Source organism: Lithobates pipiens, unplaced genomic scaffold (genome assembly GCF_037356315.1).
Source record: "Lithobates pipiens isolate NorthernLeopardFrog02 unplaced genomic scaffold, aLitPip1_a1.2 Scaffold_18, whole genome shotgun sequence".
Lineage (NCBI taxonomy): Eukaryota > Metazoa > Chordata > Amphibia > Anura > Ranidae > Lithobates > Lithobates pipiens.
In genome coordinates, this window is record NW_027507758.1 from 306,509,581 (window position 1) to 306,527,485 (window position 17,905).

Here is a 17,905-nt window from a genome sequence, read left to right on the forward strand (position 1 = left end):
TCTGTTAATCACATAGGATAATGGCATACCATATGTTTGTAAAGTACAAGTATATTCTCCTTTTTAATAAAGCTCCAGTCACAGGAAAATGTATAAAAACAAATTTGTTTTGTAGTGGTATAAGGGCCATGTAAAGGATACATGGTATTTACTCTGCTATTCCTGAAAAACAACTTGTATAGTAATTTCTGACTATATTTACTCAAGAAAATCTCACTGAGCAATCTTGGTGCATCTTATGTTGATGATAAATCTGGAGCTTTTATTTCTTTTACATACAATATAAACATTTGGCCAAGGTAGAATGAGTTAAGCCAGCAATAGACGGATCAAAATTCAGCCAGTTCAAAAGGAACATGCCAAATTTCGATCCATCTATGGGTAGCCTGGTTGTAGTAAAGTCAATCTACCGATTGACTTCAGTACAACCAGCCTGTCAGGCTTTTCCATATGCTTACTGCCGCTGAATATAGCTATATGGATTGACAATGACAAGACAGTGTACTGGTAATTAGATGGGAAATATTTGTGGATACTTGATAAATGAACATTGCCATCAGGCAAGTTAATCAAAACAGAACATCATGTATTTAACTGAAGACCAATAAGGGAGGCTAATGAAAATAATGGGTCTTAGATACAGTATACAGTACAACAGTATGACAGAGTGGCAGTGGGACCCTGTGCTACCTGGAAGATTGCTGGTTTACACCAGATTTTGGAGAGACAGGTACGCTGATTGCACAGCTGTGTGCTGGGCTATTTAGTTGTGATCTGACCAAGGCTCAGGGCCCCACCCCACAGACAGGAAGTCTGTGCTTGTGAGTCAGGTGTACTCCCATTCCTCTGCAGGAGTCAGAGGCTGCATGGGTGCAGCCAAAGCATGCATGTCTGCAGGAGGCAGATGTAGTTTGTGACAGAGCAGCAAGGAGCTGATCGGGAGTAAGCTAGGAGAGAGCTTAACTCTAAGAAAGCATGTCTGTAGGAGGCAGATGTAGTTTGTGACAGAGCAGCAAGGAGCTGATCGGGAGTAAGCTAGAAAAGAGCTTGACTCTAAAACACTTTTGTCTGAGGAGCAGACCTAAGGCCTAGGCTAAAGGCCTGAAGCAACTGTGCGGCAAAAATGCCAGGAGGCTGAAGTATTTTGAGTGTGCAAGATACAGTAATGGTGGAACCCCCTGCATAGGCTACTGACGCCTTTGTGAACTATCCCGTGCTTTTAAATAAAAGTGGGCTACTATGCCCTTAAAAATACAGTTTTGGTCTGCTGCACTCATAGAAAATGCACCTACCGCTTCAGTCTGATCACCCCAGTCTTACACAGTGTAAAGACTTTTGCATTTCATGATGAACTTTGTGACTCGCATCAAATACCTGGGTGGGGAAGCCTTTTATGTAAATTAATATATACTATCAGCAAGAAGAACAGTCTTTTGATGGACAGGGGTGGTTGGGAATGGTAAAGCTTCAGAGTCCCCTGAATATTTTTTTCCAGTTTGGGATAGTATAGCACATTTACAGCAGTTTTCAATTTGCTTGTCAATTGCTTATTTATCACCTGAACATTTTTTAGTGGGGGAGATGTAAAAAGCAAAGTCAATTTTAATCAAAGTCCACTGCACAGCATTATATGATTATTTCCCAATCCTTTCCAAAAAAAAAGGTAATTTTATTTAATCTTATTAAAATTCTCAGTTTCTTTGTGCCAATTTTTATTTAAAATTCAGTGCCATTGAGATACCGTAGATGTCAAAACATATGTTCTTCATTCTCCGATATCAGTTTGCACATGCAGGCTACTGCAAAATATAGTTATATTGGTTGCATGCAAATTTGGTTTCTGCAAATCCTTACTACAATGCTTTTATTTATGGAGCTGCTTGTGATAAAGTAATTTCTCCATTAGGGATACATCTGTTTTTTTTAAAAACATAGTTTATTAAAGGTTTGTCCATGATAATTATTCTGAAAATTTATGTGTATAAGCACACACTGGTCTAGGTACTCATATACTTAAGACATGGTTTGCTCAGAACTTGTTTTTTTCACTTAGTTTACATTATGGGCCTGTTTAACTAATAAAAATACATGCGGACCTACAAACCCAGTGGAACAGCCAAACTGAACACTCAAATTATTTAGAACTTCCACACGAAGCTCTGGGAAATGCACATTGCTATGATATTGAAATTTAGTCTGCTAAGCAGCACATGATCTATCATATAAATATATGACAGCTAAGTCTCCTCAAACATAAAAGAAAATCAAACCCTGCTGATCAAAATATCCAAGGGTATTGTGGTTGACAAGGTGCACTTATGGTTCCTTGTTTTGATTTAGAGATACTGACAAGCATTACCTTAAGGTGCAAGAGCATTGCCGATCAAACACTGGTTTTACCCCTTTATGTCCAAGCTATTTTGTGCTATCCAGCACTGCACTAATTTAACTGGCAATTGCTCAGTTATGCATTACTGTACTCAAATTACCTTTTTATATTATTTTTATACAAATAAAGCTTTGTTTTGGTGGTGTTTGATCTCCATTGGGTTTTTTTATTTTTTTTACTGTATAAACAAAAAAAGAACAAAAAGTTTGAAAAAAAACACCAGCTATGTAGTACTTTCTATCATAAAACATATCCAATAAAATAAAATTTCTTTATAAATCAATTTCAAAATCTGCTACATGTTTTTGATAAAAATATACCAATAAGTGTATATTAATTTGATTTGTGTGAAAGTTATAGTGTCTACAAACTATGGTATATATATATTTGAAAATTGATTAATTCTGATGTACTAATGGTCTTTTTGTAAAATAGACCATCTGAGGCATTTAGTAATAGGCACGGTGAGCTTTTTGAAGTTTTAATTTTTTGTCACAATGTTTTTGACATTTTGTTTTCACAATTTCTTTTTACAAACTGTCACCAGTACAGTACACCATCATCATGTGACTGATGTGGCAGTGATCAGGGACTCTGACTGGTGACAGTATGTTAAAAAATAAAATAAAAAATTATAAAAAAAATTTAATTCCATTTCACTTTTAAACATTTTTTTTTTAATTTTTCACCATAGTAACACTGTAGTACTCTGGGTGGGGTGATCAGGATTTTTATTTTTTGCATTTTGCTTGTTGTTACAATGAATATCAGCTGTGATTGCTGTGATTGGCCCATGTACAACATGCCCAGATAGCAAGGATAACATGCCTCAAATTTGTGGTGGCGTTGAATTGTAGTCTTGTTAACTCGCTGCACATTTTCATTGTCAAGTTAGCACTTGAAGTTCTAGTTGACACTTTTCCAATTTGTAGCAAATTTGAGTGGCAAGTTTTTAGCAAGAGCAAAGTTGCAGTGGTTAGACTACAGCAAGAACTTGCAGCAGACTTGCAGAATGTTTGCAAAGAAAGTGGATCTCGTGTCATGTAATGCAGACTTGCTACAATTGTGCACTTGTGAAGCCTGGGAAGCCTAGTAATAGCTTAGCAAGTCATTTTCAAACTTGCAGCTCAATTGCTTGCTGTCTGGGTGATAGCTGTGGGCAAATAACTGCACTGACAACATATCTGTTATGAGAAAAAAGCTTTGACAACATACCTGTTCATTCACAACAGCTTTGTTGACACTGTGATCATGTGATCACATTGCAATCACATGATCACCAGGCCTGAGTACTGGATTCTGCAATCTGTCCATGTCCGCCGGACACATTGGTCATGGGGGGCTCCTAAAAGCGGTGTAGGCACATGCCATACATGTATGTGATTGTACCTGCTTGTGCTAAAGTCTCCCATATAACAGTCGCTAAACAAGTACCAAATCCTGTTACTATGTGATGCTCAAACTTCCCTGACTGAACCACATGCTCCTTTGTGTCTCCCACATTCCCCCTCCCAGACACTAATGCTCACATTAAGAGGGTTTCAGAAAAAGAGGTAGTGCTGCCAATCCAGAATACAGTGGTCCTGGTGCTAATTGTCTAAAGATATTGCCAACAGCTCACTTACAAGGTCTTTTAAGACCATCATTTTATGCTTATGCACACAGAACTAATGTCTGTAGGGAACAAGCTCAGTCCACTCATGTAAGAAGGGAAGTAAAAAGGCATGCTGGATGTGCTAAGTTTTTTAGAATTTATTTTGAATGACTAAAGCTGGGCATAGATGGGTAGAATTTAGAATGAAAATTCTTAGGAAATGAAGCTTCTACAAAAGTTTGCTTGTTTTTCCAATTATTAGTCGGTCAAATTGATGTTCTTTTTTAACTATAGTGATGAAAAATTTTGAAGAAGCAGACATTACTTTTTCTTTAAACTGACCAATTAAAAAATAAGATTTGCCATTACATATTTTAAGAACATGAATCTTCAAAGAAAGTCTACACATATTTATTGAGATCATCCTGAATCATTATATTCAGTCACAATACACATGATACGGTGCTGAGTTTTCTCTACAATAGCCATATTTTCAGTTGATTTGAAGGATTTAGATGAATGAATGATTACATGTAGCTCAGAATTTCTACAGACGTCTTTGATAAACTGTTGTCTGCGCAAATACCTATGTTTTATGGGAAGCACATTTTTAAAGGTTTTGACTTCATGTTAATATCTTTGATATGTAACAAATGTCATTTTAAATCACTTTCTTTGAATTGTTCTAAAGCAGTAATAAATAACCTTTAGCAAGAGCAGTTAAGAGACTTCACTGGCCATAGATTTCCATTTAACTAATACATACAATTTTTACTTTTGTTTAAATGTTTAAAATCTATTTCATTTTTTAACATTAATATGGTATCACTCTTTAATTCCACATGCAGTATAACATTTCTCCATTTTTAGTAACATAAAGCAGAACCGGATCCCCTTTCCCTTTCCTGCTGTCCTGCAGGTTAATATTTAGATTTTTTCCACTCTGGCACATTGTCACATGTGGGGAGTGCAACTGAGAAACCAGGCTGCTTTTTTATTGTGTCATCAGTTTTCTTCATATTACCATATGTATTCCAGTGATGCCCATATCAAAGTGGTTTGGCAGGTACTCGCCAAAATTCAGAGGCACAAGAAAGACCAGATAGGTGCTAAAGTCTATTCCTACTTCAATCAGAAATGTATTTTGACAAGATTTTTGAATTAGTGTAGAAACACTAAGGTTACAGACAGACTGGCAGTTTGGAATGACTTTTTTATTTTATTTTATTTATTTTGCCACTCTTAAGAGGCCTACAAACACAAGAATTGTTGTGCAAACTTTGCGTTGCAAGTTTGCACAATTGGAGGCACTAGCATGTAATGTCGGAAAACAGTAGCAATTGGCTAGGAAAATCCATCCTTCTGATAGATTTTTTCCCTTATAAGGTTTGGCATCAGGGAAGACTTAGAGACATAAAGAAATGTTTCCAGATCTGACTGTAAACAGCCCAGTTCATGAGTATCCTCTAATGTCTGTCAGCATCTGTAGACTGATTGCGTTGGTTTTCAGCAACTTCAGTTTCCAGTTGTCTTTGGCGGTGCTCCTTTCGGTTGCATTTGCAAAAATAAGGATGTCTATGGTTAATATATGTATATTTTTTACTGAAAGACATTTGGTGAGCATGTAGCAGTTCTATTGTCCTGAAAATTGATCAAAGAAAAAGTAGACTAACTAAAATGTAAAGTAGAAACTGGCTTTCTGAATTAGACATTTGTAATTTATATCATTTTATACTGGACCTGTACTGAAAAATAAATACACAGTTATTTTCAAATTCAGCATGTGTTGTATAAGGAGAGGTTAACATGGGCCTATAAAAAAAAATTGTGTGTTCCCTGTCAAATGAAGTTATTATATTAAATAAAAAATACATATTTCTAGCTATGAATAAAAAATTTTAGTTTAGACAGCCCAGACCACCACCATTCTTTACTGGAGACAATCTGCTGTTTTCAACCTGCAATATGACCAAAATGATGCCCTTATGTATCTAAAAATGTTTAAATTACACTTAAAAAAAGGTTTTATTACAAGAACACATGTTGATAAGAGTGTTTTTCTCTAAAGCTGACCTCTAGCACTGCTCCGTCTTTCCACTTTCGGCATCCCCATTCCATGTAAAAATGCACCGTACAATTTTCAGAGTATCTTTTTATTAGCCCAAAAGATGTTTTTCTTTTACTGACTTTTTACAACGTAATAATTACAATTGGCAATAAATCCAAATTTCAACAGATTAGAATAAAACCAAACAATGGGAAAAGATGTATCAATCATTGTCCCAGCAAATGCCTCACATTCCTAGGGCTAGACCTAGGGTGTGCTGCAAAGGACTACCTTTTCCATGAGTAATTTTGAGTGGGTTTTGCGGGGGTGACTATTCGAGCGGCAAAGGAAGAGTTCTCTCCTCCTCTGTCACCTTCTACCAACTACAGATAGGATCCTCCCACTCTAGGCTGAACTAACTTAAATAAATCAGCACAGCCTAGTAGGAACTACAAGGAGCAGTTACATGATCATTCTCTGTCCAAGAGAAGAAAGCAGTGGCAACCAGTCATCTTGAATATGCATCAGATACATGTCCTCTGCTGGAGTATCTTGGGGAGGTGATATGCAGTTTGAACTTACCAATCAGTGGTTCTGTCTGAATCCTTTTCTTGAAGTTAGTCCTTCAAAATATTGTGCATTGACAGAGACCTTGAAACACACACCTTGTCAGTTGTCATGTGGTACTGGAGGAATTTACAAATACTAGTATTACAAGAAAAAATACATTTTCAGTTGACTACTTTTACCTACTGTATACAGTACAGGGTGAGTGTTAAAATAGCTATGCTATTTTTAATTGTGAGTCTCATTTAGTGAATTTAGGTACAAAATAAGTAGGCAAATGAAACAATATTGCAAGCAAACATATTCCATTTTTTTTTAATTCAAACCTAAAAACATGGCAAAAATAAGCCGGCATCACAGTTTTCTAGCTATTTAATGCTACTTCTGTCATTTCCTATGATGCAAAATGATTATTATTGACCAATTGATGATTTTTCATCTGATCCCATGGCCTACTTCATCTGGTATTTTTTGTAGATTTATTGTTACTTTTAAACTTTTTAAAGTTACAAAAGAGTGGGGAAGATTTACTAAAACTAGTGCACTCAGAATCTGGTGCAGCTTTGCTAATCCGTTTCTAACCAATCAGCTTCTAACTTCAGCTTACTCAATTAAGCCTTGACAATAAAAGTTGGAAGCTGACGGGTTTCTGTGTAGAGCAGCACCAGATTTTGCACTCTCCAGTTTTAGTAAATAACCCCAATGCATCCTTTCATCACCTGCCGGCTGTTATCTCCATAGAAAGAAAGCTGTGAGCCTGTATGCCCATTTCCACCATGTAGTTATTTCAAGAGGGGCTAATAGGCTTTCATCCTCAAATATGCCAATACATTGAGAAGAGGCATAGAATTCGACAATGGGCTTTCTTTAGTTTTACCTGCCTAAAATAGTGGGGACTGAGTTGCTATTCCTGCTTATAGTGAAATGCTAAATAAGTCCTGTGCATCTCTTGGCCATTCACATGATGCAATCATTTATTAGAGGACAGGGCATGGGTTTCTCAAAGTTTCTCATGCTCCAGTTTCCACTATGTTATTCTTAAACGCTTGAAAAATTCATGCAATAAAAAATATCAATATGGCAGTTCTTACTAATCAATTTAGGCATTAAAGATTGTCAATGTGCTAACTAAAGAGTGAGAATCTCATGCCGGACTTTCTATAATGAATCTCTGAGAAACCACACAATGAAGACATAGGGCAACATTGTTCCTGAATATACAATCTAGTTTTATTTATTTATTTATTTAAAATCCTGTATTTCCAAAAACCACATTATCAGTCCAACAGGGGTAGGTATAAAAACTTGCATGCTCCAAAATATAGCAGATAAGTTACTTATAATCCCCCCTCAGATTCTTGTTGGGCACTTGAAGAAGTGAAAAGGGTCCTCTTGCATATAAAAGCTAAGATCGCTAGTAGCATCTCAGCCTTTGTATTGGCTAATGACTGAGCACCAGCACAAAACAGATATGCTTATGTGACAGCACGGCATAAAGCTCACTCATTGTTACCACATATGTGCGTTTAGCCAGCGGAAAGAGGTTAAATATTTTCTAGTACACAACTATACAAATGCTTGCTTGGCCATATGTATTTAATCCATTTCAAATACAAAAAACATATTAAATAATATTACATTGTGTTTTATTTTTATGGTTTATATGTGTTACTTTAAAGAAGGCTTCTGCCATCTGCGTTATACTATAATACTCAATGCAAAAAACATATTTTTGCTTTCAGACTTACATTAGTAAAACATAAGATAAAAGTGATTTAATAGTCACCATCTGGTCAGAGTAGAAGACATCTGTGGCAGGTACACATTAACAGGGAAAATTTAAGTGCTGCTGCTATAATCTCAGATAAAGGAATTTTATTCTTTCTGTAAGAGCTCAAGTTTGTTTTATCCTATCCTTTTCATCTTCAAAAGTTCTTTAAAGATGAACCACAGCCGGTGTCTAAAACATTTTTATGATTTAAATACATTTGTGAGATTTGATACATTTTATGCAAAAATACATAAAGTACCTATCTATATTTCATACTTATATTTCAAAAACAATTTTTAGTCTTCAAATAATTTACGTTTGCATTTTGTATAGCCATGTGCGTGTCTTTGTTGGATATTTTTGCACAGACACGAGCAAATGTCTTGGTGCATCTTCTTAAAAAGCCATCAGATCAATAGCTAGTTTCATGCAGGCTTATTAATCTATAATAAGGTTTCTTTGGAAATGATTGGGGTTGATTTATTAAAGAAGTAGAGGCCGTGTACATAGCAATGTGAAGATTTACTTTGTAAGAGAGAAAGTTTACATAGTGAGTTATGTGTAAGGCAAATAAAAAAAATAGATTTTTCCTAGTACCTGATGGTTGATTAAAGTGAACACCACTGCACATTATACACTAAGCTCAGTGAAAATTCACTTTGCAAAGTGAAATTTTACTTTGACAAGTGAAGCATCTCTACTTTTTTAGTAAATAAACCCCAGTGATCATATACAGCATTAGGCTGTAAGGCTAACCACAAATATATTATTACTTAAACTTATTTAATTTTGTTATGCTCTTAGTTTAAAAAAAAAAGTTTTTTATCCATTGTCAGTTAGATCAGTTCTGCCCTGTAGACAGGAAATCATGTCACCATCAGAAATGACATTCATATTGTGGTCTTGTAGAATCAGGGCTCATTTACACATGTAGTGGCCTCTGAAGTGCGATCTGTGTTTTGATAGCTCTTCAGAGGGCATTTGGCAGGTGGGGAGGAGGCTTTATATTGCCTCCTTATCTCCTGTTTTAACCCTTCACCAGACACTATTGAGTCACATTTGGGGGATGGTACTACTGGAGATCATTTTTGCTATGTCATATGTACAGTGCAATGTTAAACATAATGCAAACATACTATACAGTATATTGTGTAATAAAGGAAAACACCTTAGTTGCGTTCCTTGGGAACCTAATGTAAGATATTTTTCAGTTCCAAAATACAATTCAGATTTTCTCCTAAAGCTGAACTCCAGTATTACCTTCAGTCTTGCAAGCCTGTATTGAAAATGATTACACTGATTTCACTGCACACTGTGAGCTCCTCACTCTGGTGGATATTTACTAAAGTTACAGCATTCAGACTCTGGTGCAGCTGTGCATGATTGCCAATCAGCTTCTAACTTCAGCTTATTCAATTAAGCTTTAGCAATAAAACCTGCAAGCTGGTTTCTATGAACAGCTACACTAGATTTTGCACTCTCCAGTTTTAGTAAATAACCCCCCATTGTATTTTATAAGCAAATCAAACAGAGCGTTGTCCATCTTTTTCTTTAAAGTATATATATCAAGATTATCAAAAAACACTATCCTAGATTTAATACATTGGCCTTCATGTATTTGCACTATTAAGTCAATGTAAAACATTTAAGAATAAGCAACCAAATGCAGAATACAAACAGAGTGAATATATTGCTGATTTACTAAGAGTGTTTATGTAAGGAGAAAAGCCCTTTACATTTTACTCTAATAATCAGTGAAATGTAGCTCAAAATAATTGTTTTTCTTGTAATATTTTTGCAGTATTCAAGTTTCCATACAGAAAGATCTGAGTCGGACCACGACAGTCAATGGGGTGGAAGCCCTCTAACTGACACTGCTTCACCACAGCTTTTAGATCCTATAGAAAGACCAAGCTCCCAACAACATGATGTCTCTTGTGCATATCGACAGTATCCAGACCGAAGTGCTCTATGTTTTGGATTTACTCTGGACCATTCAAGATTAAGTGATGATAGACACAACCATAGCCAGTCCTGTGAGAGTGGCAGATGTGAAGCTGGTAGATACTTTCTTGGAAGCCCACAAACTGGGAGAGAAACATGGTGGGGATCCCGTTCTGCTCTTCCAGTGCCAAAATCCTCTCCAGAAAGTAGAGATGGATATGAGAACTCTATGCCTCATATAACATCAGTTCACAGGTTACACGGTAAGGCAAAATTGATATAAAATATATCTATATAAAAATGCAATATCAAATCATAGATGCCTTGCTTTCGTATTGCCTTGTGACATGGGTGTCTAAATAAGTGTATATGAATATACAAATATTCACCAATTCCCGATGTATGGAAATTACCACCTGGGAGTTTCCTGGAACACCAATATTCATTGTACATTGTTCTAAACAGCTGCTTCACAGTACTACCGCTTATCCTGGGGTTTTTAACACCTATGCAAAAATAGACATAATGGCTCATCCCAACGTATTTTGTTTGGCATACCTTTGAGTAAGGTACACATGGGGGCTCAGACATGGTTCATACCATATGGGGAATCTATAAACTACTTAGCAATGCAAACATATTCTTTATTTCTGCGATTACCGCAGTACACACCATTAATATTTCATATGAAAGGAACCTCTCAGATTCCTTGATATGAGATATACCCACTTGCTCCAATGCCAAAGTGAATTACAAAAGGGTACCTCATCACTAAATGACTGTGAGTGGAAGAGAAGGGGGGTGGGTGGGTTCAGAGTGTCCATGGGAATGCAGCATTTGCATGTTTTTTTTCATCTCTCAATTTGATGACATTTTCGACCCTTTCTTGTAGAAATGGTCTACATAAGCCAAACCTAATTACATTATCTCTGTCCCATAAATACTATGTACCCCTAATTATATCTGGATGTCATCCCATTAAGGGGGGCTCCTAGATCCTCACTGTCCACAAACCCAGCCAAACTCCAAACCAGGATTTTGGGGAAGAGGTCCTTGTCTTCATCAACAGCTACCTCCCATGGTAAGGGCATGTGACCTGGCCTGGTATGGTTCAGAAGAGGATATACACACTTGTTTCCCCCTTCTTGGCCTGCCAAACTGCATGCTTGGATATGGGTGGATTTTTTGGTGAACTTCACACTTTTTTATTTGTTTAGGGGTTCCACTTTAAAATCCATATCAGACCTGAAGGGCTTGGTATGAATTGTTTGGGGACCTCTATTCAATTATCCCCTGGCTCATTTGTTTACATGTCCAGGGATTCTTTTCATCTATGCCAGACCTTTATCCTAGATGTCTGATATAGATGTTTATGGGGGGGCCCCATAACTGTGCATGGGAGTGCCCCCATAATTCATACCAGGTTCTTCATGTCTGGTACCAATTTTAAGGGAGAATCTCCAAAAAAAAAAAAAAAAAAGTTACAGTACATAAAATCACAGAGACAGTTTTTGACAAGTCCTTTATGTAACCACTTGTCATCCCACCAATAGTAATATGATGTCCGCAGGAGGGATCTCCTAGCCTGGGCGGGCGTCATATGACGTCCTGGGCTTCCTGGCTGTCTAGGTGGCGCACCGCTTCATTCAGCAGCCAGTGTTTGTGCCCGACAGCTGCGATGTTCGCCGGGCACCTGCAATTGGCCAATAACAGACAGATCCACGTCCTGTCAGGTGAGGGTGAGAGGAGACCAATCGTGTGTACCCAGTACAGAGGAACACTGATCGGTCTCCTTCCCTTGTGAGTGCCCTCCCGCTACAGATAGAATCACTCCCTAGGTAACACACTTAACCCCTTGATCGTCCCCTAGTGTTAACCCCTTCCCTGCCCTTGACATTTATACAGTAATCATTGCATTTTTATAGCACTGATCGCTGTATAATTGTCAATTGTCCCAAAATAGTGTAAAAAGTGTCCAATGTGTCCACCGCAATGTCGCAGTCATGATAAAAAATGCAGATCACCGTCATTACTAGTAAAAAAAAAATAATAAAAATGCCATACAACTATCCCCTATTTTGTAGATGCTATAATTTTTGTGCAAACCAATTAATATACGCTTATTGCAATTTTTTTTTTTTTACCAAACATTTGTAGAAGAATACATATTGGCCTAAACTGAGGAAGATTTTTTTTTAAAAAAGTTGGGATATTTATTATAGCAAAAAGTAAAAAATATGTTGTTTTTTTCCAACTTGTCACTCTTCTTTTGTTTATAGCGCAAAAAATAAAAACCGCAGAGGTAATCAAATACCACCAAAAGAAAGCTCTATTTATGGGGAAAAAAAGATAAAAATTTCATTTGGTTGCAGTGTAGCATGACTGCGCAATTTTCATTCAAATTGCGACAGTGCTGAAAACTGAAAATTGGCCTGCACAGGAAGGGGGTAAAAATGCCCTGTATTGAAGTGGTTAAAAAAGTCCCATGATGCACATAAATGATACCCGGAGCCTGCTGAGAGAAAAAAAAACTGATGACCCCTACTCCACAACACAAGGCCCATGGCCTGACTGTCATATTGATCATTTTGTTTCAGGGCTTCACTGATCTGAAACATTTAGCCATGCTAAACCATTCATTTCAATGGTAAAAGTAGTTTCACCCATAATTATGTTTAGAAGTTAGGTTTATTTGTGATTCATCTGGAGAGCCATAATGTTCTTTTGATCACTTTTCTTGAAATCGTTCAACTTCAGTTATGCTTTATAGGTGCATAAAAGCAATTTTTATAACTAAAGTAAAATCATAAAAATATTTTTTTTAATGTATTTAAATTTGCTTTACTTATGTGTTATAAAAAAAATCTAAAATTTAAAAGAGCTGAGAGAGTGATTATATTACTTATATTGGTGCTCTGTGCACATAAAGTGGGACATTAAATCATTAATTTGGCAGATATTCACTATTATTATTTTTCTTTCTATTTTAGGGAGAAATAATTGGGATGAAGACAGTGTGGTCAGTTCTCCTGATCCTGGTTCTGCAAGTGAGTCAGGAGATCGGTACCATAATGAGCAATATCAGAATAGTCATCATGAGCCAAGCAAAATTGAAACACTTATTCGAGCTACGCAACAAATGATTAAAGAAGAAGAAAACAGGTTACAGCTGCGTAAATCTAGCCCAGATCAGCTAACTACTATTAATGGAGCAGGGAAAAGAAACTCAGTTTGCTTTGCTAATTACCAGCAACCTCAATTATCTGGAGTTTTGTGTCGAGGTCCATCTGTTGCCAGTACTTCTCCATGTGACCATCTACAACAAAGAGATGCCAAAATACTGAGCCCACGTGATAATGAATATGAGAACAGTCCTACAACTATTTCCAGAATAAGCAGTCCAAATTCAGAAAGAATTTCAAAACCAGGAGTAAATATGGGGAAAGACTATTTAAATACAAATGTGTCCCCTCATCAAACGGTGGACCACTCTGTATCACCAAACTACTATAGTGCCCATCGACCATATTTTGATAAACATTCTTACACTTTTACTGGTTATGCACTTGAACATTTATATGATACTGAATCTATTAGAAACTATTCATTGGGATGCAGTGGATCGCACTTTGATGTGACTTCTCATTTAAGAATACAACAAGATCCTTCTCAAGTGCACAAAGGTACATCAGTTATTATAACAAATGGAAGTTGATGGAATTGTTTGATATGGTCCATGCATCATAATCTTTTGCAATGGAATTAAATTAACGTAATTGTTACCACCATTTCATGAATTTCAGTGCGCTGGACGTGACAATAGGATGGATTAGATTTGCAATTTATATTTAGAACTCCAACTGTTCAACTTTGAACTAATGTAAATCAGTGGATTATCAATGATACTATTTGTGCATTCTTAAAAAATATAGGAATTTTAACGTAGCTAAAATACAACAAAGGTTTGCTAAATATAATTGCATGTACATAAACACCAGTTTTGGAATTAAAAAAAAAGCTAAAACTATGCACAGAGGACTTGAAGCAGAATTGAATGTCTAACTTTATGTATCCACATGGACAAATGCACATATATTCTTTGTATGTTTAAAATATGAAAAAAAATGAAGTGTTACTTTTTAGCATCATATTAATTTTGCTTGACATAAATTACATTTTTTGTCTCCTAATTACAAAAATGGCATATTTTACTGAAGGGGCTTTGCGGATAAATATTATTTATATATCTGATACAAATGCCATACCCACTTTTATACATTCCCATACCTAACATTTTCATTGATGTCATCGGTCATGTTCAAGCTACATAATCAATCTTTGTGTCAAATTATGATTACACATTTCCAGGCAGTATGCAAACATCATAACTTATCAATTATTTTATTTCGCTATCTACTGCAGATTTAAAACATTTTAAAGAGTATATTTTATTTTCCCTCTAAGACTGCATGTGTGTACTACATTTCCATAGGAAACATTAATGCATGTGACCCCACTGCTTCAAGTACAATATATTTAAATTGAAAAAGAAAAGTATAATATGCAAAATTCTGTACTTTGTAACTTTGTAACAATGTAACACTTTGAAATTGGAATTTCAGAATATGTTTACCATAGCCTCCCAAAGTCAGTTTTTTTAAATTATATTCTCATAAAATTGTGTTCCTGAAAAGTAAACATGCCCATCTATTTTAATTTAAAACATTTTAACAACAACATTTCCTGATGAAATTTAGTTACATTTGCTTGGTCATTGCAGTTATTCGTTAGAATTGGTAAAACATTCTACATAATTATTTTAATTGTTAACATGTTTCTAAATTTTGCATTTTGTTTCAGATTAGTTTTGTGCAAAATAAGCATTGCTTTATTCGTTTTTCATGTGTCAAAGTGAAAAGATGTCCAAGTTTCAAAATGGTAAAACAAATTATTTGCAAAAATGTTAATAAATAAACCAACGTTATTAATAATGACAGTAGTAATATTGAAATAAATTAACTTTAATTATTTTTTTTTTCAAAGTAATTGGTAGGCACTTTTCATATTAAACTATACTTTATACCAATATTTAAACTTCAAATTCACAATTTATTTGCATGGTGCTCAGACATAGAATGCTAATAATATTTTAAATAACAAGAGGGATAAAATGAAAGGACTGCTTTAATTTCCAAATTACCTTCTTACAGGGATAAATCCTCTTTCCAAATGGCAAATACTATGCCTATCTACAATATAATTAGAGTTTTTTTTATTCAAGACTATTATCGTGTCTAAACTCCATAAGATGTATAGTATGTCCAGTACTCTACAAAGAGAAAACACAATACTAAAGCCCCATACACACGATCAGAATATCGTACAAAAAAAAATTGATTTTAAAGCAATCATACGATAATCTGTAGTATGCAGCTTTCTTCCGAAATTTTACAAAGGGACAAACACAAATTATTTTCTCATATGATATCAGATGGTATTATTTTTGTTTAATCAGTACAGTTTTCATTTGCAAATACATTATATCACTCCCGATTTGTATTCTGTTGTACAAGAATTTTTGTACTTTAGTAACCTATTCGTTTTCAATATGGAGACTAGCATGCAAAAAACCTCCCAAAAAAATGAATGATCATTTGTTCGATAATCTCATCATGTGTACTAGGCTTTAGGCATTTTAAAAGGAGCCCTGGTATATTGTATCAGCAAGCTAAAATATATATGATAATTAAAATACCTATCATTAAAGGTTTATTGGCTACTTACCTATCTGCCTCTGTAAAATCTGCAAATACAGTTTACTCCACAAAACCTTTTTTTTTTTTTTTCAAAATGCATGTTAAAGGAATACAGATAACATTAGATCTCTTTCTACTCAAATATTTTGTATGAAGTGCTCTGCTGTCTACCATACTGACAGCATACTATGTTGATATTCATATTTTGTTCTCTGAACATGACCATTATCTCTGCAAGCTATGACAAGTATACTACCTATTATGCCAGAGGATGAGCAATAAAAATATCATAGCAGCATTTAGTTAATGTAAATGTTAGGCTTATAATAAGAGTCATTAAAAAAATGCACCCTGGTTATTGTAAATACTCTGATGTCCAAAAGTGTTGATTGTCATTTTTTTCAATTGGCTGTTATGGATTTTAAATATGGATTTCCACAGTGTAGGGCTAATGTTTAATGGACACCTTATTCAATGATTTGGGGGAGAAGAGATATATTTATCTATGTGCTTCCATTGCTGCAATCTGCTGTTATTTGAAAGTCTCTTGCCTAAATCTTCTGCTTCCAGTTCTTTTGGCTTATAGAGAACTAAAAATAATTACATATGGAAGCCATTGGAACAGCAGATGCAATGTGGCTTAAAGTAATATAAGTACTTGTATCACTTCACCCCCACCCGAAAATATAAGTGAAAAAAAATCTTTCCGTTTTTCTTTTTTAAATTTTTTTGTTGGGAAACACATGTCAACGATACAAGTTAAATAAGTGAAAGTATAACAGGACTGTTGCCAACTTATAAAAATGACCCAGTAAGCAGTGTGCAGCACTTTAAAAAATCAAATGTGTGTTTACAGTGGGATTAAACAATGTCAGATATCAGATAAAGAAAATATCCAAGAGCAGGCGATGTTTGCTTTTATGACTGGTGTCTTAAATTGCATTGAAATATTTATGAAGTCACACTCAGCCTCAAATACTGACATGCCTTGCAATGTATATTTCTAGTGACATTGTACAATATTTTCTGTAACTTGAAGTTTCATTTTGGAATGTAATGTAGGAAATAACTAAACTATGTCAAAGGTATTGCAAAGTGCTCCCATTTATAATTATTTATATTTGTAAATAGCTTTCTGATGTCAATTTCAAGTTCATTGTGAATAATATGTATTTATTATGTGAAGATTTTTTCTTTTGCTTTGAAATACAGTTAAAATCTTATTTAGAGTGGATTTGTGTTTAATTTTTGTTTGAAAGCATACCCAACCCATTATTCATACCACATATACAACATTGAAAATATTTTAGTGTATTGCGTTTCACCCTACTTTCAATATAGCTTATGATTCTGAGATATTATAATGAGGCAATGATCTATCAATCCCACATGGTGCTATTATTTGGGTATGAGAGGCACGTTTTCAGTGACTAAATGTAAATTGATTTGTAGCATATGCCCAATGTTCAGTGTGGGATTAATTGTAACAAGCGCCCAGGCTCTATTCAGTTTCTAGGCTCCCCACCAGTTTAGTTGGATAACGCATAAGGGATATTGCCTAAAAAATGACCTAAAGATTTTAAAGGTTAAAAACAGAATAGAGATGCGGAATGTTTTTAGCATGCCCATGGGTACTCCTGGAGTCTGGATCCCGGGGTAGGTGAACATTACACCCTTAAGATAATGTACCACTACCAATATCATTCCAAAGTTTTTCCAGTGTAAATGTGTGTAATGTGCCTATTGATCCTGATGAAGCAGGTTAGAGCTCATTTTCTGCTGTGAAGACTAGTGTAGTTACCTTGCAGTTAACTTGCAGATCTCATTCTCTGCTGAG

At 35.3% G+C, this 17,905-nt stretch overlaps 1 protein-coding gene across 1 annotated transcript in view; it reads left to right on the forward strand.

Annotated features, from left to right (window-relative positions):
* The window catches only part of SIM1 (SIM bHLH transcription factor 1), a 145,007-nt gene extending 127,716 nt beyond the window's left edge, over window positions 1-17,291 (forward strand). Inside the window, exons 11-12 of the mRNA XM_077487193.1 lie at window positions 10,170-10,575; window positions 13,303-17,291. Coding sequence (XP_077343319.1) covers window positions 10,170-10,575; window positions 13,303-14,027 — 1,131 coding nt within the window. The 3' untranslated portion in view covers window positions 14,028-17,291. The remainder of the gene's footprint in view (window positions 1-10,169; window positions 10,576-13,302) is intronic.
* The last annotated feature ends 614 nt before the right edge of the window (window positions 17,292-17,905 follow it).